Here is a 23567-nt window from a genome sequence, read left to right on the forward strand (position 1 = left end):
AAAGTTGTTCAGTTGATGACATTATGGTGTTACTTCTCACTCTCTAATCCCATTAACGATATTAACCTGCAGGAGCTGGAAGAAAAGACTTTTGACTATCAATTTTGATGCATTTTTTGTAATACGAAAATTACGGAAAAAAGTATATGTTAAAACTTGCCTTGGTACGAACATTTTATTACTCTTAGGATCCATGTGACCTTAAAATTACATGACAATTTTACCCAGCCATAGTCGTGCACGTGAAGCACACCCACTTGAAGTGAGTTTTGAAATAGAGGTTGATATTTAAAGAAACTGGAAAAGAGCAGACTGAGAATTCGTATTCCGTATGTTTATCATCATAGTTGGCTTGCTAATTCTGATATGCTCAGCTGTAGACTCTACTCACGAATGAATTGAGGCAAAGGGAAGAGTAGTTAAAGCTAGCGTGCTGTGCAGTGATAGCTGTTTCCTCCTTTTGATTTGAAAATTTCCTTTCATGCCATATTGTTAACAATTGCTTTAACTTGATCTACAAGTCAACAAGCAACTTATAGTCCACGGCCTAGAATTATGTGATCCTTTTTTCTTTTTTTTTTGTATGTAAGAAGAAAATATTTGATCAGTTGCAGATTCTACAAAGCACTTTGTGCATGCAACAATTTTGGAAGCGAAAACATGATCTGTCACCTCCAAACCTTTGAACCAAACACATCACCCACCAAAAAATTTAGTTTACTAATTCTATTTATGAAGTAACAATTTCATTTTATTGTTGAAGCGTAGTTGGCGAGAATCATGAGCTGAATAGTGCTAAGTTTTTTTTTTTTAATAATATGCGTGTGTTTGTAATAATCTATGGTTAAGATTCGACTATATATTAATTATTAATTATTTATTAACTATCAATCGCAATATTATTAAAAAAAAACTCAATTTAACACAAAATCTTAATCCAATTGGTGAATGGATTGAGTTTCAGCATCATATATCATCAGGAAATGTGCTGATTGCATGTTAAATAATCCATCAAACAGTCAATTTTTCTTACTATCTTTCTCCTCTGTGATGATTTTATGCAGGAATTGGGATAATGAAAACATGGCATTATTTTATATTGAGTTCGAAAATCCACATTTTATATGTTAACACAATGGGTAATATATAGATTTCAATGTCCACCTTTTTTTTGGGGGGGGGGGGGGGGTTTGGGGTTGAGGTTTAGATTTCTTGCATGTGGGATGAGTTTTATTAGGAAAAAAAATTTGTTGTTCATGAACCTTGAGAATTACAAATATGATTAATCGCTGGTGTTGCAAAGGTGCCAGCATCTCTACTCTTTGATATATATAATTAAGGGTTATTATCATTTTACTACTTCAAAAATTGTCAAATATCAAATGACTACAACAAGTATTGTCTCCTATCATTTTTCTACTATATTTTTATAAAAAAATATAATTTTACTATTTTTCTGTTATAACCGTTAGTTGACCAGTTAGTTAACTAATAAAATATCAATTTCACCCTTTATGATTAAAAAAAATTACTTGAAACTTATTTACAAAATAAAATTGTAATATATTTATTAAAATGGATATAAAAAGCCAACATAATTCTTTTTTGCTGGAATTATGAAAATGAAGTTTATTTACAAAATAAAATTGTCTTATTATTTTTTTAATGAAGCTTATTTTTTTAATCATGAAGGATAAATTTGGTATTTTGTTAGTCAGCTAATTGGTCAACTAACGAGTCAACTAACGGTTGTAACGGAAAAATAGTAAAATGATATTTGTTATAACGAAAAAGTAATAAAATGATATTTGTATAAAGATATAGTCAGAAAATGATATGAGACAATATTTGTTATAATCATTTAATATTTGACAATTTTTGAAGTAGTAAAATGACAATAACCCTATAATTAATGGGTGTTGAAGTTCAGCTACGGTAGAGCACGAATCTCTACGTAAAGTAATAAATAATAAATAACGAGTTATAATGAACTTTTTACTATTTATCATTTTGCAGTGTGTGGCTTAAATTAACGCTCACTCCAATATAGCCACAGCCATAATTAATTATTGCGGCCCGAAATTTGCCGCTCTATTAATGCAATTGGAATTATGATTCAATGTTACGCCCACTTTTCAAGGAGAGTGCGTAAGTAGCGTGATCTACCGGAAGTCAATAAAGCAATTTATATAATTTCATTCATTCATGATTAAAAAAAAAAGCAATTTAATTTGTGATACGATCTGAAGTTCAAAGAGATTAATTAATGTACTTGGGAGTTAATATGGCAAGTTAAATACGAATGTTAAAGTTAAACAAAACACGGTGAAGTACGGTGTTCATATGGGCACATTTACGTTTTCCGGCTCTATTAATTCATCGCACTATTTTTTTCGTTTGTATTATTCAAATATTTTGTTGATGTCTTAAGTTATGGGTTACATTTGTCAACTCAACCTTTTTCTTTCTAAAAAACTGGGAATGCAATAGAACACATTTGAAATAATGTGAGCCTGAAGCACCATATACATTCATGGCTCTATTTATGCAAGGAAAGCAGCTTGAGAAAAAATTAAAAATTATTGTTTTCTAAATTATAATTAAATCGATCTCCAGTAATTAAAAAGAGATAAAAGAGGATGATTTTGAATGCTAATGTATAGAAAATGACTGCTGTAAAAAGAATCAAGTATCCATCACACTATCTTGAAAATATTTGGAATGAAAAAAGAAAAAAGAAAAAAGAAATAACCATCACATTCAACTCAAAACTTTGATGAAATAAACCAAATGGGCATGATTAATTTCTTTTTCTTCATAATCTGTTACAATTAATGAATCGATCAGCCCACTTGCCCACCTTCACCTGATCTCTCGGTTTCTATTAGGTGCTAAGTAAAGCCTGAGAAAAAATAGCAGATAATTAAGAATCCATATTAAGGTACCATAAGATTAAACCAAATTTGAGGGAAAAATTAATCACTAATAGCATTATATATCAACTTAGTGTGCAACAATTAACTGTCAGTAAGTCAGATTGCAATTTTAAGCGAATCCTGATTTCTTGTTTTATGTTGTGTTGAGAATGCTGCCCAAATCAAATATTGCTTGCCCAAGTTTGGGCTCAAGGCAATAGTACGCCATTGGAGTTCCAATTGAGGCACAAAACATGCTAATTGTTTCCACCATGTGAAACCTCCTCAATCGCCAATCCCATTACCAAAATATTACTACAGTGAGAAGGAAAATGGGAAAAGCGTTCAAAATTAAAAAAAAAAAAAAAGTAAAGAAAATTGAATAGTCATAAGGGGCCCATAATTTCCAATTTTGAAACTATTTTTCTAGAGTGGTCCAGCTAACCTTTGAATAATGACCAATTATTATTATCTAATGGTCCAATGCGAGAAGGGTGTTGGTTTCAATCTCACCATTTTTAGAAAGCCTTGATGGATCCGAGTAAGCTTCTTTAATGGCCATTTTCCATTTGTGGCCTCAGCATTCGCTATCAACTGAGCTTTCAAAGTTTTACCCCTAACCATGATGACTTTGTGTCCTTGCAACAACAAAGAGGGAGCAAAGTGTGAACACGGAATCAAAAACTTTATTGAAATTATCTTCTGGTTTCTTTTGCCAAAATAATAAGCACTTGAATTTTTCCGAAGGTAGTTAGTCAATACTCAATAGTCAGTGAAACTTCTGTATGCATACGAAACGGGTCCAATGCCCTTGCGTGGCACTGCAGCTCATGTGGGGTGGGCCGCCAGTTCTCAATTATCTTTCAAATGGTCCTAAAGGTGTTCCTCAAGAAGCAATTGACTAATGAATGCGTTTATTTATCTTATAGGCCATTTTTGGAATCAGTCACAGTTATTATAAAATAAAAAATTTAATTATAAGATAAAAATTATTAGTGTGCAGTAAATATAATTTTAAAGTGATAATTTTGACAAGAATATAAATGATATTATAAGCTTTTTATCATATAAATATGATATCAAATCAACTTAACTTTTAAACTATAGTAACAGATGTTCACCAAATACTCTAGTATTGTAAATTTTAAGTTACAACTATCCAACATTAATACCAAACAAGGATGTAACGTAAAGTCTACCAACAACACCATTTGAATTTAAGCGCAAGTCGTTGTGATGAAAATTATTTAAAAGTTCAACTTCAAATTATATTTCAAATAGTAAAGAGTTAACTCCCAAATAGTTGAATAGAGAAAAATTTTATTCTATGCACAAAGACACGTTATCTTTTTCACTTCAACAAGGAGAAAAGAAGGATTAGAAACTGATTAAATTGAGAAATGATACTCATATAAATGCTTATTGTGTTGAATCACTAGAATATTTTGGAAATATTAATTAAAAAATGATTTAGGATTTCTATTAATGGTATATATATATATATATATCCCCAAGCACCTTCGGGGATGAAGAGCCTTTAGATATATATATATACATACATACACACACACACACACTAATGATTAGAAACTAATTATTTTGTAATCTTGGGGTGAGAATAACTTTTGTGGTGGCTATCCCATCAACTTAACATGTTGAATTGGTAGGAGAGTGCAATAGTGAAGTGGGTCTCACAATGGATCATAATAGATCCTATAGTGAAACTCACTTAATTTAATATTTAATAATTAGTGGGTTTCATGTAAACCTACTATTCTGCCACATAACAAAGCATTATTGGGTCCTCCTACAGCTCAGCATGCGAAGTAGGTAGGAGAACCCCATACAATTTGTTTTTTTTTTACTTAAGGGTACCCTCACTTCTAAGCAAACTTTTTCCTTGAGAAAGTTACTTAAGAAAGTTAAATTTGGTAAATAACGAATTCTTTTGGTCAATACACTTGCTTAATTATGCATATAAATGCAAATTCTGGTATATTTAATTTTGGGAACCAACTATATATAATTGGAATATTAATAGTTGGAGTTATGAGTGAGATATAAAAGTTGTGGAAGATAGCTTAGAAAAAGTGAAAAGAATAAAGATATCGTGTTGACAAAAAGCTCAATACATGCTTTCTTCTTGAGTGAAAGCATGATGTAAGAGAGGGATAAGGGGATGAATGACTTGCATCAAAGCAACTCACTCTCACATGTCCAATAAAAAAGTCTATAAGAAAATTATTTTTATTATGTTTAAGAAAAGTGAGATTGTTGTGGAATTATTTTGGGACCTAAGTATGGATGTAAATAATAATATAATATAAATGATAAGAAATTAAAGTGACAAAATGGCACTAGAAAAATTAAATATGAAAGAGAAAATTCTATGCTCTATTGCTCTATTTCAATTCTTATTGTTTTAATTGATTTTAAAGTTTTTTTTATTATAAATGGTGATGACCATTTATAAACAGTGAAACAGACGAATTTTAAAGTGTTTTGACATCTTGTAAATTGACTAGTGTGATGATAAAATGTTTCAAGAAATGTAATACACACGTAATAAGTCATACAACTTTTTTTACAATTTATTTTTTAAAATCATTAATGTAAAACACGTATTGTTTTATCACGAGATAAATAGACACATCTCATAAGATAAGATAGATGGTTTATTGTTTTTATTGAATTATGAAAGATATGAGAAGGCGTCTGATCTAACTACCGCAGAGGTTATTCTGGGCTCGCCCAATTGAGCCCAATAAGGCCCAAATACATAAGCCTTAACTCGGATTTATTTAATATTATTTTCTTCCGAAAATGGTTCTTTATATTTACAAGCTAAATGAGAAGACTTAGCAGAAACATTGTATTAAAAATAAAAAAAATTAAAAAAAAAAAAAAACTTCGAGACCTGAGAGAGGGATGGCGGGAGTAGGAGAAGCGCAAAGAAGACAAGCAGGCAGGAGCAGGCCATTACATCCTTCTGGAAGGGGCCCTCCACCACCGCCTCCTCGCCCCCGCTTCGAGCCCGTTGATCGCGAGAAGGTTCGTTTTCCAATTTCTTTTGCATACTTTAACAGTTTAGGGTTTCACAACTCAAGACTTTTATATACTTTATTTTATTATTTTTTTAAATTTTTTTATAGTGTCATTTTCGAAACTTTTAGGATTTCTTAGCCTACAACTTAGTTTTAAGATCATTTGAAGTGTTAATTACTACTTGCAACGTTGTTCTGTCACTGAGTGAGTCGGAATAAGACCATATTTTTTGTCTGTTGCGAGAGAAACTATTCATATTGATTTCATTTTCTTATCCTCTTTCCCTTTTCCAATGCAGACTTGTCCTCTGTTGCTTCGAGTTTTCACTAAGGTACGTCCTGCGTCATGTCTTTATGCATTACCACGGGTTCATCTCCCAAATTCATATTGCAAGTGGCATCCTGTCTTTAATTGGACTCATCGGCCAAGTGGTTCATTTTCTTTTCCTATGTTCAGCAATGCTTTTTCCTGCCCAACAACTCTTGCTTTGCATTCAGCATTCAATATTTCCATATCTTTTACAATGCTTTGAAAGAATCTGGATCTGTGTTTGATTAATTAGTTCGATGCTCTAATTTGTGGTTTATTTCTTCTCTAGTTTTATCTTTTGTATTTTATGTCTGATGTCTATTTATTAGATTTTCTAGCTGGTTTGTATATCATTCTCAAGGTAGCATAATAGCAGAAAGTTTGATGTTTGACTGCTAGAGGTTTTGTAGTATTCAAAGGAAACACTAAGTGTAAATGAAAGAGGTTATGTGTTGTGCTTGTTGCTATTAATAGTTCATTGTTTAAAAAGGTTCTTGGCTTTTTATAATGGCTTTTCAAGTCAGCCTTGGTGTGCTTGTTAAAGCAGTGAGCATTCAATGGTCATTGAATTCCACATTATCCATTTCTAGAATCTGTGGCACCATGATCGATTGGAGCATATGTCTATGTTCACCTTCTTGTTGGCCGCTAGCTACAGCCTATGAAACGAAGACCATTTTTATAAGTTTTCCTTGTACTTTTAAACATTATCTGTGAACTGAAATCATGTGTTTAGTGTGAAATATGTACCCTATGACTCACCCATTGAAAGTTCTGCAGATTGGGGGGCACCATTCTAGGGAGGATTTTGCAGTCAGAGGCAAGGAACCCAAGGATGAGGTTCAAATTTATACTTGGAAGGATGCTACTCTTCGTGAACTAACTGATCTGGTATGTTGAACAGTGCATTTCCTTTTTTATTTTTTAGAATTCTATTATGCATATATTTTTATTATCTGTCACTTGGGCTGCATGGTTGATTGATACTCTATCACAGGTTAAAGAAGTAGCACCGGCTGCAAGAAGAAGGGATGCAAGGCTTTCTTTTGCTTTTGTTTATCCCGATAAGAATGGTCGTTTTATGGTGAGAGAGGTTAGTCACTCTTCCCTCACTGTTTCTTATTTGGGACATGATCAATCTGCAATGAACTGAACTGTCTGTGAAGCAATGGCATAGCTTGTTTAATCCTGTTAAATGGTTGAAGGCCAGCTCAAGTTAAGATCTATTAGTTAGCTCTTTTAGGCTACGTTTGGCTGCCGGGATAAAAGCAGGGCTAGACTAATTTTCAGGATAAGAAAATTTATCCAATCCAAGGCTATGTTTGGCTGTTCGGATTAATAATTTACTCCAACTTTTAGTCTAGATATTTTGGGACTTTTTAGTCCCTATTTTTTTGCGGGTTTAGATAGGACTAAATTCATATCATATTTTAAGCCAAATTTGATACCAATAATAAAATTTTATTCAATAATTTATTTTAACTTGTATTTAATTTACGATTAAATATCAACATTTTAATTCAATAATTTATATATAAACTATTATTTAATATAGGACTGGCTCAGCAAGGCACATGAACAAAGGATTTTGCCATGGGTAGAATTGTTGCTGAAATATGATGGATATGAGCATATTTGTCATTGCTTATTAGATGGTTGATGTAATGATTTGATTTAACTGATTAATTTGTAAATGACAAGTAAAAAAGGATTTTTACTTGGCTTTAAATTCTTCGTTGTTTTTATGAAGGTGGGGAAGACCTTCTCTTATGAAGGTAGGAGGCAGTTAGATGATGGCAAAATGTTGGCTGAACTTGGCTTTGAGGTATAGCAAACTGCTTTGATCTGCTGTTGATCTTGATTAATTTGAACTTTGTTCTGTTTATCTCTAACTTAATGTTCCTCGTATGCAGATTGGAGATTACTTGGATGTGGCTATCCTATAAAGTTTAACTGTGTAATTTGTTTAGATCGGTTATGATACGACTAGATTTGAGACTTGGGAAAGGGCCTGTTATGTAACTTAGTCATATTTTAGCATGATTTCACTCTTTGTTTCAGCCCTGAGGTGTTTGTGATGATCAACACTCAGTGCCATTTGGCTTTGTTTTTATATTTTTTTCCTAGTTGAAATTTTGAGAGAGATTCAGTGATGTTTGAAGTTTATTGAATTCAAGAATGTCGTTTAGGAATCTTGGGAGGGGTAAATAGCTCAAGTTGAATTTGGGTTTGTCCACGTCCTTATCTTTTTAAAAGAAGGAAAATGAGGGGAAAAAAGGCGCTACATAACTTATAGGTGTAAAAGTTATATTGTTGTGATTCTTTAATTGTTTTGCATATAATAATTAAGTCATATAAAAAGAATTAGCTTGGAGTTGATGTTAAATATTTATATAAATTAGCAAGGCCGATTAATAAAAAGCTACATAACTTATAGGTGTGAAAGTTATATTGTTGTGATTCTTTAATTGTTTTACGTAGAATAATTAAGTCATATAAAAAGAGTTAGCTTGGAGTTGATGTTAAATATTTATATAATTTAGCAATACCGATTTAATTGTGGCAGAGGATGGTAAGTGTATTGCCCCGTGTTTGAGGTTTTGATGGATCCGTCTTGAAGTACAGAATTATCGATGGTTTTAACCGGTTGTATGTCCTTTGAATTGTATGAATGAATGGAGGGATTCTATAAGATTATTTTCTTACATGTGGTGTGGGCCTTATCTTTAGAACCTTGCAGCACAGACCATGTTAGTGGGTCACCCCTAGGCCCGTGGATAGCGGAAACGGGCATCGATTAGCGATGGGCATGTATGTGGCCATGCGACAGTCACTTTTCAGTTTTGAAAACGAAACAAAAAGCTCCACGACCCCGTATAGGGCAAAATTATGTTGCAAATGTGGTATGATATTACAGTTATAATCAGTTATTAAATTTATAGTTATATTAGTTGGATTCAATGGTTGAAAGTAACTGTGATACTGTACCACAGTTGCAACATATCTGAATCCCCGCGTATATGATCTTTATTGAATTCATGATCGCATAACAAAATCTTCAAATACTTCAATCGATGTAATTTTGATGAGTAATTTTAAATAATTTATTTTAAAAAATTATTGTAAATAATGTGTCATTCATTAAAATATAATATAATTGATTCACTTAAATTTTATAAAAAAATTATTAACGAATAAATGAATGACATATTATTTAAAATAAAATTTATGATAAAAAATTTAAAATATCTATTATTACTCAATTTGGATTTGCTTTTCTATGTAAAAGTAAATTGTAAGTCTTGTTATAATTAACATTCGCCTCACAACATTGCTAAGATTTTGCATGAAAAATGTTTTAATAGCTAAAATGTGAGGGAATAAACATGTGATTAACTGTCTGGCAAAAAGAAGGATTAATTAATTTCATGGAGTTCTTTGGCCATTTCCAAAATTAATAACAATGGTGAGAATAAAGACGATTAAAAAACTAATAACCCGATAATGATTAGAATTTAGTCTGCTTCCAGCCGGGCGTGGAACGACGTCGCTAATTGTCGGTTGGGAAACGTCAGTAAAATAAAGAAACTGAAACAGCCAGGGGTGGAGAACAGGGAGATAGACACAGCGAGAGTGAAAACGAAACACAAGATTATTAAAAGAAGATTACAGAAAACAGAGAGAGATCGAGAGCGAAGATTAGCGTTCATTGCTGGTTCCAGATTCTTAAACAATCGGCTTTGAAATAAAAGCAGGCATACTCCATTCGTCCCTGCATTTTCCTTCATTTACACGCTTTCACTTACTCAAATCTCATTTTTGGACTCCTGTCATTATCTGATGCTTTGCTGTGACGATGAACTCTTATTAGCGAAATTGCTCACTAATTTCTCTCGATTTCGAAAGATCTCTTAACTCACCCACCTGTATGTCTCATTCTCTAAAATCTCTCGTTTTGAGATGCTCCCTCTCTTTCCCACTTTTTCACCTTTTTTTAAATTTTAGTTTTTACTCTTTTAATTAACTGATTTTAGGTTGTGGAAGGCAATGGCGTCGGGCCGGGGATTATCAGGTATGGGCATCCACAGGAAAAGAGGCGGTGGATCTCGATTGCCTATTGTACTTGTTATTTTCTTCTCAGTTCTTGCGCCGTTGATCTTCTTTGTTGGCCGAGGGCTTTACACCTCCGCTTCGATTGGTTAGTTCTCTTTAATTAATTAATTACTTCAATTTAATTGTGTATTTTCAGATCTAACTTCTATGTCACATTCGTTTGCTCTTAGGTTTTCTGAGAATTGTTTTTGCTTGCTTTTTAGACCTGACCTATTGTTAGTTTTCATTGCATTCTAGAAAATCCTAATTTACTAATAGCATTGGTGCTTTTTGCCTTTTGGCCGTATATGCTATATATATTTTTCTTGTTACTGAACGCCAACACTATGCATCTAAAAACACCATATTTACTCCTTGAGTGACTAGAATTCTGTACTTTGCTTGTGTAATCTGGCATCAGATTTTTATCAGTGCACGTTTGAAGTTTATTTATCTCTTCTTTCTATTTAAAAATTATTGTTGTTACTTGTGCCAGATCAAAATGATATCCCAAGTGGTTCTAGCAAGCAGGTAGCTTGTTGCAACATTTTATGTTATTTTCAATCATTATTATTTGGATTAAGAGATTCTGGTTACTCATTTTATACGAGGGAAAAATTTGGTTGACTGGTGCAGAATGTGCATTGGAGAGAAAGACTGGCACTGCGATACATTAAATCCCTACTATCGAAAGATGTAAGTGTGTGTTGCTGAAGAGTTTTAGTTACAAGCTATCTGTATTACCTTACAGCAATTGTACTTTTCTATTATCAATTAGATTAACTTTGTCGCAACTTGTTTAAACCAATGTTTAGGTCATTGATGTTATCGCAGCCAGCACAGTCGATTTGGGCCCTTTAAGTCTTGATTCTCTGAGGAAAAGTAACATGTCTGCTTCATGGAAATTTGTTGGAGCAGAGACTTCTGTAGAGAACAATGCCACTTCTGAGGTTAGCTTGACTTTGATGCTTTGGTTGAGTATGCATTTAGTTATTGTACAACTTTTGTTGCAAAGGTCTTATCTGCTTAATGTTGCTTACTCACTGTGATAGGACTTAGGGCTAAATTAGGGCCGACTTTTATTGATTAAATCAAAAGAAAACAAACAATCAATCTTGACCTACAATTCGAGAGGTAGGTCAATCTCTCCCAAAACTCCTAATGGTTCCTAATACCAGACAAAACTCAACATAAACCCTAAATGACTCCATAATCTCTTATTTATAGCTAAACCCTAATTAATAATAAAGTTACTAAATTGCCCCTGCCCCTAAAATTACTAAACAGCCCCTGTCCCTTTATATTTGCTCCTAACATAAGTTTTCATGGGTCTAACACACTGATGTCATTGGATTGTGATTGTGTTCAAAGCCAAACCAAAAAGCTGTACGTATCGAAAAAGAAGCTCCTAAGGGGAAAGGAGACAATATTCTGGCTGGTAACATCTGTCTTTTTGACTATTTGATGTCGTTGTTGATAGTTTCTTGCTTGCATGCTGATCTGGTTGTCCCCCACAGATGGCCGTTCCCAATTGGTTGATACACCTGCAAAGCAATTTCGAAGGGTAGATGTTCTTTCTATCTGATGTTGCTTTAATAATCATATGTGCCACTTAAACCTTTTTACTATCTGAAGCTATCCATGATTTCTTCTGAATTGTGAAACTTATCTCTGTGAACAGCAATTGAGAGAGAGGAGGCGTGAAAAGCGAGCAGCAGATTTGGTACAACAAGATGATGAAGCAATTGTGAAGCTTGAAAATGCAGCCATTGAACGCTCCAAATCTGTGGACTCAGCTGTCCTGGGAAAATACAGCATATGGAGGAAAGAAAACGAGAATGACAACTCTGATTCTACTGTACGGTTGATGCGGGATCAGATGATAATGGCAAGGGTGTATCTGAGTATTGCAAAGATGAAGAACAAGCCTGACTTACAGCAAGAACTACAATCCCGGCTCAAAGAGAGTCAGCGTGCTTTGGGAGACACAGCAGCTGATGCTGATTTGCATCACAGGTAGCTGCATTGTAAATTTTGTGTCATTCACTGTGTATTATATATAGTTTGCATTTTTCATGCATTCTGGTTCTATTAAATCCTTTTTTTTTAATTTTTTCTATTCTGCATGTATTACCTTTGTAGTGTGCCCGAGAAAATCAAATTGATGGGTCAGGTTCTGTCAAAAGCAAGAGAGCAATTATACGACTGCAAATTGGTGACCGGAAAGCTGAGAGCCATGCTTCAAACAGCAGATGAGCAAGTTAGGAGCTTAAAGAAACAGAGCACATTCCTAAGTCAGTTGGCAGCCAAAACAATTCCAAATGGAATCCATTGCATGTCCATGCGCTTGACCATTGAATACTATCTTCTTCCTCCAGAGAAGAGAAAATTCCCTGGAAGTGAGAATTTGGAGAATCCAAATCTGTATCATTACGCCCTGTTCTCCGATAATGTGTTGGCTGCATCGGTTGTTGTCAACTCCACTATCATGAATGCCAAGGTATGTAGACTGCTTATCCTGTTGCACTGTTGTCTTAATGCTCTCCATTAGTGAGTACATCCTTGATTTGTTGCGTTTTATCATTTGCTTAAAGGTCATTTCATCCCGAGCTCTCAAACTATTGGGCATAGTTTATGTGCCTTTAATGGAAATTAAGAAGTAGCCTTTTAAACTGACCTTAGATGCAATCTTGACAAGAATATGCCTCTTGATGATATTGCAGGATTCCTCAAAGCACGTATTCCATCTCGTAACTGATAAACTTAACTTTGGAGCAATGAATATGTGGTTTCTTTTGAATCCTCCCGGAAAGGCTGCTATTCATGTTGAAAATGTTGATGAATTTAAGTGGCTTAACTCATCCTACTGCCCTGTTCTGCGGCAGCTTGAGTCTGCTTCAATGAAAGAGTATTATTTCAAGGCAGACCATCCAACCACTCTCTCTTCTGGTGCTTCGAATCTGAAGTATAGGAATCCGAAGTATCTTTCAATGCTTAATCACTTGAGGTTCTATCTCCCACAGGTCTATCCTAAGTTGAACAAGATCCTGTTTCTTGATGATGATATTGTTGTCCAAAAAGACTTAACCAGATTATGGTCTGTGGATCTTCAAGGAAAAGTGAATGGGGCGGTGGAAACCTGTGGTGAAAGCTTTCATCGTTTTGACAAGTATCTTAACTTTACCAATCCTCATATTGCACGAAGCTTTGATCCAAATGCTTGTGGGTGGGCATATGGGATGAATATGTTTGATCTGAAGGAGTGGAAAAAGAAGGATATAACTGGCATCTATCACAAGTGGCAGAACATGGTCGGTAGAATCTTGTATCTTTTTCGCTTACACATATAGCCATTTATACAACCACATAATTTGATGATTCAACTGCTACGGGAAGAATTAGTTTGGCCTTTGCATTTGTCTTTTGAGTTTAAACATGCTACACATGGATGAGCAATTAGTATCTTCTTATGTTCTTATTTTTCTGTTTCTTCGTTTTTAATCTCAGAATGAAGATAGGACACTGTGGAAGCTTGGCACATTGCCTCCAGGGCTGATTACATTTTACAATCTGACACATCCACTTGAGAAGTCATGGCACGTGCTTGGATTGGGTTACAATCCTAGTGTTGATCGGTCAGAGATAGAAAATGCAGCAGTTGTCCACTATAATGGCAACATGAAACCATGGCTGGAGTTGGCTATGACTAAGTATCGGTCATACTGGACCAAATACATTAAGTATGATCATCCCTACCTCCGGAATTGCAATCTAAATGAATAAATCTGATCATGGGCATTAAGGTACAACGAAATTCTACCTCTCTCTCTCACTGCTAATGGGTTAGTTTGTGTGGTTTAATACATGAGACGTAATGGGTCCAATTTTTTATGCTGCACGTTCCTTCTCTTCATTCCACTTCTTTTTGCCGTTCTTTGTAATTCATTAAATTTGTTCCCACCATTGCTCACCAACGGAAACAAGATAACAAATTCTATGTTGACGACTTGTAGCCTCCCTTGTGGTTTTTTTTTTTATTTAAAATTTTTCCCTTTTTTGTGGTTTATTTTTTTATTAATTTTTTTTTTAAAAAAAATTGTGGGAGCTAAGTTCAAATTTGGACAGGAAATAGTAGTAAACCTCCTATAAATGTGAATTTCTGTATTCTTTGAAGAAGTTTTGCTTTAGAGAATGTAATGTATTGGTTCTTTATTAGATCAAGGACTTGCTATCTTTCAGCAGTATTTACAGTGTACTGACTGCTTGTTGGTTGTATTATCCAACTGCTTTCAAAGGAATGTATTTTCCATTTTTTCTGCTCCATGTTCTCTGTAAATATCCCACCATACTGTCTTTTATATGACCTGCCTTAATCTGGCTAGAGATTTATTTTGCACAAGTGGTTTCTAGGTTATGTTCATGTAAAGGATCCAAGAATAATATTAGATGCTGAGCTTTTTCTTTTGTGGCTTAATCTCAATTATGAATTTTCTCACATAAAGTTAATACCTGATGGATGTTTTACCAGAGATTTTTCATTCCTTGTTTGCTTATATTTTGATTCGGTATGCCAGTTTATGCTAGTGGTCGGGGTCACAAAGTTGTGACCACTATACTGTGAAGGTTTGTTGCGTAAATTGCAATCAACCGAGCACAGTGAAACTAGTGTAAAAACCAAGGATATTGCTAAATAATTTAGGTGGTATTCACGATTCTATTTCCAGAATAAACGCTTTTGCTAGCACATGAATAATGTGTATAGTGAGGGCCGTTGTTTAAGTTATATGCTACATCATCATCATCAACCCAAAAGTGGTTAAGTTTGTTGTTTTTCACGCTTTTTGTGCCTTTGTGGACTTAAAGATATGGACTTTTTTGAAGCGCTGTCTTATCGTTGTTGTGGATGTCATGTAATTACCGCGGGCCTATTGGATCTTGATGTATTGGATGATCTTAAACTAAGTTGTTCAGCTGACGGATTGAGTCCATGAGCCATTATAATAGAGAGTTTATTTTTATTTGCGGAAATGAAGAAGCTTACTCAAGACCTGGCAAGACGAAAACATATTCGGTCAAAGGATGGGATCATGGGATATGGGCTTTCAGAATCATTTGTGTCTTATGTCAAAAGAAAGGAAAAAAAAAAAACCTTATTCTATTTTTTAGAATTGTGTTTTTTAAGTGAAAAAAAAAAAAAAAAACGAGTTGAAACAATATCTCGGTTTGGGACTGGGTAAATGAAGCTACCTTATAGCTCTAGCTCTAGCAAGCTTCCAAGTGTCAAAGAGTCCCTAAAGCAGCAGCAGCAGCACTACATAGACAGAAAGTATTTTTAAACCAGCTACCCACAAATGATTATCAATGGGAAAATACACGTTACGTCTCCTAGTCTCGAGCGTTGACCCACTTTCTATTCTTTATTTCTTGAAAAATTCCGTTGTAGAAGTCGGAACATGGATTTTGGATGCGGTGACCTTTACGTGGATTTTGGATGCGGTGTGATTCGGCCTACGCCTATTGCCTTCGTCCATGAACCAGCATGTTTTCTCTCAATTGTTCCCAGAGTTTGAGAATCAAAATCGGGATCATAAGTATAATCTTCAATTGCATCAAAATTGTAATCCCGAACCCGAATAAAGATGTATCCATCAAACAACTTGAGAATCTAGTTCTTTCTTTGCCCCCCATTATTTTGTTTGATTTGATGACTCGATCACCGGATCTGTCTTGAGAATCTTCCCGTCATAGTTAAATATATATTTTATATGCTCGCGGCCATCGATGGTGTAGTGGAACCACGTGCACTAACATCTATTGTTCACTGTAAACTGGTCGTAGCTAACCAACAAAGATGAATGGTTTTCCTTTTAATGAAAAATGATAAATAGAAATAGCCCTATGTCAGGGCTGATTAATTGGGTGCCAAAATGATGTACGCAAGTTATGTGTCCTTATCAATGCCTGCGTTCTTTTATGCAAATAATTTGTTGTTTGCGTTTTCACCAATTCAATTGCATACGCTAGTGAAAGATGCATCGTCTTGTTTCATGCAGTGAAGCAAGAGCCCACCGCCTCTACACAATACTCATATTTAGTTTCTTTCTTACGTAAATTTCACAGCCATGTAACTGTATTTATAATTATGTAGAAATGTTGTAGAAATAAAATAAAAGTCTTCTCATTCTTCTCATAACTCTTCTGAATTCAATTTAATAGACCTATGGATAGTAGAAAAATAATTTTTCATGTGGGTCGGCTTTGCCCATGTGGACGCCAGTTCCAACGCTAATGATAACGGAAAAGTATAATTGAGTTGTCCAAAAGATAAAAGGTAGGATGATGAGAGAGAGAGAGAGAGAGAGAGAGAGAATAGTGTACGTGTATAACCAGGGGTCACATAGTCATAAGGTATTCCCTTGTAGAAGGGTGACGTGGGCTCTTTACGCACCACATGCACCCAGCTACGCCTGCGCGTTGCCTCAGCATCAGTTTCTATTTTTGACGGGGATGAGGATTCAATGCGATGTTGGCTACTGGGGTCTGGGGAAGTGCTAGAATGAAATCCACTCAGCTGAATAAATATAATGGTGATGGCCTAATGGGATTTTTAAAAGTTAAAAGGAGGTTTGGAATAATGAGTAGCCCTTACTTTTTCTTGCTTTTATACCTCTATTATCTTCTTTAATTTATATGGCAACTATTGTCCAAAAAAAAAAATTGATCAGATCGTTCATGCATGCGTTTCATTAGAGTTTGTAAGCGGTTTAGTTTATCAATTTAAGCAAGTGTCCACCTGCTCTCTCTAGAAAAGAATTCGCTTTAGTTTGTAGAATTACTAATTAGTGCATGAGACATGCATATTAGTGCTCCCTTTATCATGAAAAAAACAAAACCTAAAAAAAAAAAAGAAAATTGCAAAGAACACCCTCCGCTACAACAGTGTTGATTTAGCCGACCTTGGTGACCATTTGGTTCTTATAAATACACAAATATGTATTATTGATCAAAAACTGTAAGACACGTATATATTGATGAGTCATTGGGAGATCGCTCTACGTCATACCTCTTAAACTTTGCATGTGGAAGAAACTCTGCTCAACTCTATATAGTAATGTCCCCACGCGCGTCATATCAAATATTTGTTAGATGGTCTTCTAGATTGTAGTTACTCAATCCTTGGTTGATTTTTATTAACTATATATATATATATATATATAATGCGGACGTTTTTTTTTTTTATTTTTTTTCATGTAAATTTTTTTAATAAACTATTAAATTAAACAACTTAACAACATATTTGTATTTAAAAAAAAAAAAAATCTGCTCTCGAGATTGTAATTTTCTTAACTCCATCTAGCACCACCATCCAATGAATAAAATCATGCTATTTAACTTTTGTGGAGATGAACAACTCGCTAATACTAATAATTAATATAATAATATAATATAATATAATAAAGGGCTGGATGCTCTCCTTAATTTGAAATTGAGTCGTTTTTGCTCCTTGCCCTTAGTGAAGCGAGTGGCTTCTGCTCCCCAATTTAGCATTTGTGAGCGACTCTCGCTTCTCTTCTTTTCAATCTAAATCTTATCAATCATGCCTCAACCTGATAAATTCACTTATTTCACACAGCTTTTTTGGTTATGTCTTTTCTGCTTTACTTACTTTCTATACTTTCATATGCAATCATGGAGATGGAGTGCTTGGGATCAGCAGAATTCTAAAACTACGGAACCAACTGGTTTCACACCAGAAAAACAATTCTTTGGACACACTTACATATATAAGACTGCCCTGCTGCACATGATGGGTGCCAGTATGTGCAGCCAAAGAGAGGAGTAAAAAAAATAAAAAAACCACCAGGGGCCGTTGGATTGACAGTGATGCAATCCGGGACTCCCGAATACACACACACACACACACACACACATGGTTTGATAAATTATCAATGTTTATCACATACATTTAACTCTCTCCAGTCGGGAATCCAATGACTTTACATGCAGATATGTACGGAGTACGTAAACAAAGAGCAACCAAACAATTGGTGATGCCGAAAACAAATGTACAACATGTATCACCACCATCTTGTATTAACATAAGAACATTAAAATAAGAGAGCTCTTTACCCCCCACAACTTAGTACTTCATATTTATATTACATTAGTACTTTCGTCTTTTGAGCTTTTGCTCTCGGAGTTTTCACAAAAAAAAAAAATATATATATATATATATATATATATATATCCCTCCAACGCTAACCGGCTATTAGCTAATTACAGAAACTGGCCTCTCTTTTTGGTGTTTCTGTTGCCCCTTGTTGTAGTTCCAATCTAGAAGCTAGCCACCTTTTGCTTAATTAATTCCTCTCTCCCTTCCACAACAAAAACAGAAGATAAAAAAATTAAAAAAAAAAAAAAAAAACTTCTTCCATTAATTCCTGATCGTCATCATCATCTTAAATTTCCTATTCACCCTCTTAAATATTGACATGCTGTTGAAGCCAAGCAGAGAATGCGTTGAGGGTTTTCACGTCGGCTCGAAAATAGTTTTGTGTAAAATGGAGCAAATTGTGCCATGTGAAGTCGGGATATATCCTTGGATTGTTAGCATTGACCAAGTTGTTCGGAGGTGTCACCACCTTGTCCATCTTTGGACATAAAAAGAAAGCAAGTGATTTCCTAACAGTTGTATTATTAACCGCCGCTCTGTGCAAGCAACTCTTGTAAATGCCATTTGATAGAGCCTGAAATGTCAACTAAATATGATTAATAAATTCAAGCTCAAATTACAATTTTATTATTTAATAAACCTATAGTTAACTGAATATATGAAAATTAACTATAATAATTACCATGAATGTATCGCCAATGTTGACAACAAAAGCGTCTGGGTTAGGGCTAACAGATTGCCATTGTTCGTCCACATACACTTGAAGGCCACCCACTTGATCTTGATGAAGAATTGTTAACGATGTTGGGTCACAGTGGGGTCCAGTTCCTAGAGTCAAGTTAGGTTTTTGGCACGGTGGGTAGTAATTCAATCTCATTATCGAATCATGTCCTTGGAAGAATTCTCTGAAATGTGCTCTGCCAACTCCTAGACTCATTCCTAACAGCTCCATGATCCCGAGTGAGAGACTGCTCATGGCTTCACAATACTCTTGATACACTTTCCTACACACCCACAAAAAAGAAAAAAGAAAAAGAAAAAATTAATTTCATGCTATACTTTTATTTAATTTATTTCCATGCATGCTTATATATGATACATTTATAGCTATAGCCGTGTTTAATTAATTTGCTTCCATATGTGTATTTTTTCAATTATCATCATCTAGTAAATATATATAACAATTAATGGTTCAGCTATTTATAAGTGTATATATATATATATATATATATATATATGTTACCCGAATTGCCTGAAATCTTGACCCATTACGTTGAAGAAATAATCTTCGACGACGGTTGAAGAGTTCTCGTCATTAGCACGATAACGAAAGGTCAGTGTTTCTTTCCAGGGAAGCTTATTGGAAAACCTCCCAGTGAAACTACTTGAATATCCACAGTGATCTCCAATTTTTCTCTGAGCCTTTTGCTTCTTAGAGAGTTGCGTGGCAAAGAAAGAATCCATATACTTATGAGCTTTCTTTATAAGCATCGAATCAACACCATGGTTTACAACTAAAAAGAACCCGTGTTTCTTGCATGCCTCATCCACAAGCTGGCATATTTTATCAACTTCAAAAGGATCTCCGGAGAGGAAACTGCACAAGTCAATAGGAGGAATCACTAGTTCAGGCAGCTCAAGGCTTGGCTTCTCGCCGTCGGGCCATATGAATTGTGAAGGTATGGTGGATTGAAATTGAAGAACCGATGCATCAAAAACTAATAGTTGCTCTTGAGTTGGCAATATGCTTGAATTGTAACAATCCATTGACATAGATCGAGCTAGCTAGATAGATAGATTGTAATAGATAGATGGGTATTTATTATGTATGAGACAGTTAATTAAACCAAGTTAAATTATTATTATTATTTAAAAAAAGAAGCTTATATCTGACAAAAGAGAAAAGAAAAGCCAAGGCCGTTCATGGGGAAAGTTGAACATATATATTGGAATCTTGTTTCACTGCTGCGTCATTCCTTTTTCACATTTATAGGACTATAGTTTGTCGCCCGACGCCTATAGTAATTACTCGCACGTGTATATAGATATATGCACACATGCACAGGGCAGTACAATAGTTTTGTTTTTTGAGTTGGTTTTAAGACGAGTGAAGAGGCGCCCTATCAGGATTAAGGTTCTCTTTTCTTGGATGCCAGCCCATCCACCAATTATATTCTGAGAGTGATTTTTATTTGTTGGGTTCGTTTTAAATAATTATTTAAAATTAACTTAGCATGATTTACTTTGTTAGTTATTGTAATTTCTAAGTTTACATGCTTATCATAAAAAATAAAAAAAGTGCTTACACGATCTTGCCGTAGCATTTGAATACCATGTTATTGGTCATTTTAGAATATATATGAGGTACCATATCACCCATACAACAAGCAATGATGCCATGACATGTGTGTATTTATTTTGAATTACTATCATGCAAGTAGTGATTGTATTAAATTCAATTATACATGTCATGCATGCATTAATTGGTTGTAGTACATCTGAGGTATTCTAGAAATTTTCCTCTTTCAGAAGTGTGAGCAATGGGCTAAGCCCTCTGCACAAATTTTCTATTTTTAAAAAAAAATTAAATAAATTAAAATATATAAAATGCAACTAGTAATTTTTTCTTTTGATTTTAATTAAATGGTGGTAAAAGTTGCTCTGTAGAGTTTCGATGAAACTCAAGTAAGTAAGCTCCTAAATTAACTTCGATCAACAAACAGCGGTGGTGTGGTTTCTTTGATTTTGGGTAGGCATGTGCTTGAGCTCGCTGTGGTCTTGCCTGTCTTCATCACTCCAAGTATGAAGCATGCGGTGAAGTTTGAACATTTAGAGCAAAAAATTTATATTTGAGAAAGGTCTGTCGCAATTTTCTTTTCTTGGCCAATTCAGTACATGATGAGTTAGGTTTACAGTTTGATCGATGGCCAAGAATTTAGGTCAGGTTTCAGTATGTTTCCAACATTTATTTCTCCATTCGGTGGATCGCATTCACTCCCAATTTTAGTTCGTATAATTTTTCTATTTGCTAATTACTTACCATTTCGTTGACGATCGATGACCCTTTTTTTTTTTTCCTTCCTTTCTTTCTTTTTTTTTTTTTTTAAAAATAATGATATGTATGCATTATAATTAGAATGCTAAAGATATGTACGATAATTTTTTTTTTTAAAAAAAAAAACTACCTTAAATCAAATCACTTATCACACAGCTGAAAATACCACCCTCATTATCAAAGGAGTACATATTCCACGTTCTATGAAAAATTTAACTTCACTCAATTACAAAATTGGAGGAGGAAAGCTGAGTTCCCATATGAAAACTTGAACTGCTACACTCGTTAATGTGAAGTTTGCGACTCACTACTTGACTTTCGACTTGACTGTTCATTAATATTTTACTTAATTAGATTAGTTCTCCTTTTCCAATTATATGACCAAAATCTCCTCTCATTTTTCAAACTCATTAGAACTTTACTTGTGTCAGAAAATACTTAAAACGAGACTCTTGACCGTCGGTCCTATCAAATTGATGGACATAGTTTTCTGAATGGAAATGGGCGACAGCCAAAAAAGAGGGTAAGTTATTGTTTGTAACTTAACAAGGTCCGAAGAGAGATCATATTTTGTGCATATCGAATAGCTGGAACCGTTCAATCAAACAAATAGACAAATAAAAATTGAGCAACCAATATTATGTTGTTTTGTTTTGTTTTTTTTGTTTTTTTTCTTTCTTTCAGAAGGCAGAACACATTTCGGACACATCAGGAGCACCCACTCTACTTACATTTATAATATGAGAGAGAGTAGGGCTACGTATCTTATTATTATTTTGAGGTAAATTTTCAAAATACAAATGTCATCAGGAAATTATTGAGGACCTCACTTGACACAGACTGATCATGTCGTTAAATGATCTTGATTGATGACGATGCATGCCAAATGAGTCATGAAACCAACAATTCACACAAGAGTGAGGACCTCCCACGCATCATTTTCATCCCATGTGGGTGGGCAACACATTGCTTATCTGGTTTGGTTGTAAAAGATCGGTTTTGGCTTTGTTTTAGTTTTTTTTTTTTTTTTAAATCAAAATAAAGAGAGAGATTAATGCTAATTGGATAAGGATTCTGTTCACTGATAGAAGCATTCAGAAGTAAACAGAATAATATTGATTTTTTTTTTAATTTTTCCATCCGTTCCATTTTACACCTCCCCATAAACGTACAAAAAGATGATTACCATATGTTACAGTTTTATCCATATATATATGGTAAACCCTATCTTACATGCATGTAAGGGTCCTTCTATCTTACATGCATGTAAGATACATTCCCCTCACATGAATAGTGCATGTGTGGGACCCATATACCATTCATGTGAGAAGAATGTATCTTACATGCATGTAAGATAGAAGGACCCATATATATATATATAATAACGAACCTCGTGTCGTGCGTGCAAATATAGAACGAAAGAAGCAACAAAAATTAGACCACCGACGGTTTCCACAAAGTTCTTTAAAATTTCAAATAGCAAAAATAAATATAAACGTCCCTTTACGATCAAAATCATGATTTTTTTATCCAAGACTAAGACTAATATTAATTGAATCAATTACATTGGTGTAGCTACCCACGTACTCTCTATTTAGTGATTAATTGATGAAATTATCTGCATAACAAACCCCAGTTACCATCGTACATGATATACGGCTTCTTTTCTCTTAAAAAAATACCCCTTCAAATAGACCACATGGAAGCTACAAATCGATCGAGCAGAAAACAAAAATTAACTGCATGTGTTTTTTGCGAGGCATCGATTCCATTTAAGATTTATAGCGAATATATATATATATATATATATCTCCAAACTGTGTCTCATGTGTTGGATCAGGTTGGTCAACAGCTACTGCAGGGAAGAGATTCAAAAGCTGTGCTGCTAAGTCCTATTGCTATTAATCTTAATAATGACTTTCCCATAATTTTTAAATTGGGCGCTGGAGATGCTTGAACAAAAATTCTACTTAAAAAA

General features: G+C 34.3%; 3 protein-coding genes across 4 annotated transcripts; 2 read left to right on the plus strand and 1 right to left on the minus strand.

Annotated features, from left to right (window-relative positions):
• The first annotated feature begins 5774 nt into the window (after positions 1 to 5774).
• Positions 5775 to 8499, plus strand: LOC18046727 (histone deacetylase complex subunit SAP18). Its single transcript, XM_006445139.2, has 6 exons — positions 5775 to 5966; positions 6259 to 6291; positions 7050 to 7160; positions 7267 to 7362; positions 8020 to 8094; positions 8183 to 8499. Exons 1-6 carry the CDS (start codon positions 5844 to 5846, stop codon positions 8213 to 8215), a joined length of 471 nt encoding a protein of 156 aa, XP_006445202.1. The 5' UTR covers positions 5775 to 5843; the 3' UTR covers positions 8216 to 8499.
• A 1285-nt stretch (positions 8500 to 9784) lies between these two features.
• LOC18046728 (polygalacturonate 4-alpha-galacturonosyltransferase) lies at positions 9785 to 14677 on the plus strand. Of its 2 annotated transcripts, XM_006445140.2 has the most exons (11): positions 9787 to 10195; positions 10304 to 10467; positions 10858 to 10892; positions 10998 to 11057; positions 11177 to 11311; positions 11733 to 11799; positions 11879 to 11925; positions 12043 to 12377; positions 12504 to 12861; positions 13085 to 13672; positions 13869 to 14677. In XM_006445140.2, exons 2-11 carry the CDS (start codon positions 10317 to 10319, stop codon positions 14142 to 14144), a joined length of 2052 nt encoding a protein of 683 aa, XP_006445203.1. In that variant the 5' UTR covers positions 9787 to 10195; positions 10304 to 10316; the 3' UTR covers positions 14145 to 14677. The 2 variants fall into 2 exon arrangements, with proteins under 2 accessions (XP_024044419.1, XP_006445203.1); XM_024188651.1 differs by lacking the exon at positions 11733 to 11799 and having other exon boundaries at positions 9785 to 10195; positions 11842 to 11925.
• A 4118-nt stretch (positions 14678 to 18795) lies between these two features.
• On the minus strand, positions 18796 to 20394 carry LOC18047141 (gibberellin 20 oxidase 1-D). The gene is made up of 3 exons (XM_006445141.2): positions 19778 to 20394; positions 19217 to 19538; positions 18796 to 19108 (listed from the first exon to the last, which is right to left on the minus strand). The coding sequence occupies exons 1-3, from the start codon at positions 20305 to 20307 to the stop codon at positions 18842 to 18844; spliced, it is 1119 nt and encodes a 372-aa protein (XP_006445204.2). The 5' UTR covers positions 20308 to 20394; the 3' UTR covers positions 18796 to 18841.
• Between the last annotated feature and the right edge of the window lie 3173 nt (positions 20395 to 23567).

This window comes from Citrus clementina, unplaced genomic scaffold (assembly GCF_000493195.1).
Source record: "Citrus clementina cultivar Clemenules unplaced genomic scaffold, Citrus_clementina_v1.0 scaffold_3, whole genome shotgun sequence".
Classification (NCBI taxonomy): Eukaryota; Viridiplantae; Streptophyta; class Magnoliopsida; order Sapindales; family Rutaceae; genus Citrus; species Citrus x clementina.

What these genes read in the sequence shown, in the direction of transcription:
- LOC18046727 (XM_006445139.2), top strand. Translation starts at nt 5,844, where the DNA reads ATGGCGGGAGTAGGAGAAGCGCAAAGAAGACAAGCAGGCAGGAGCAGG. An exon ending in TTCGTGAACTAACTGATCTG is followed by an intron (nt 7,161 to 7,266) that starts GTATGTTGAACA and finishes ACTCTATCACAG; the next exon opens with GTTAAAGAAGTAGCACCGGC. An exon ending in GTCGTTTTATGGTGAGAGAG is followed by an intron (nt 7,363 to 8,019) that starts GTTAGTCACTCT and finishes GTTTTTATGAAG; the next exon opens with GTGGGGAAGACCTTCTCTTA.
- LOC18046728 (XM_006445140.2), top strand. Translation starts at nt 10,317, where the DNA reads ATGGCGTCGGGCCGGGGATTATCAGGTATGGGCATCCACAGGAAAAGA. An exon ending in CTGCAAAGCAATTTCGAAGG is followed by an intron (nt 11,926 to 12,042) that starts GTAGATGTTCTT and finishes CTCTGTGAACAG; the next exon opens with CAATTGAGAGAGAGGAGGCG. An exon ending in ATCACAAGTGGCAGAACATG is followed by an intron (nt 13,673 to 13,868) that starts GTCGGTAGAATC and finishes TTTTAATCTCAG; the next exon opens with AATGAAGATAGGACACTGTG.
- LOC18047141 (XM_006445141.2), bottom strand. Translation starts at nt 20,307, where the DNA reads ATGTCAATGGATTGTTACAATTCAAGCATATTGCCAACTCAAGAGCAA. An exon ending in CAAGATTTCAGGCAATTCGG is followed by an intron (nt 19,539 to 19,777) that starts GTAACATATATA and finishes GTGGGTGTGTAG; the next exon opens with GAAAGTGTATCAAGAGTATT. An exon ending in ACATTGGCGATACATTCATG is followed by an intron (nt 19,109 to 19,216) that starts GTAATTATTATA and finishes TTGACATTTCAG; the next exon opens with GCTCTATCAAATGGCATTTA.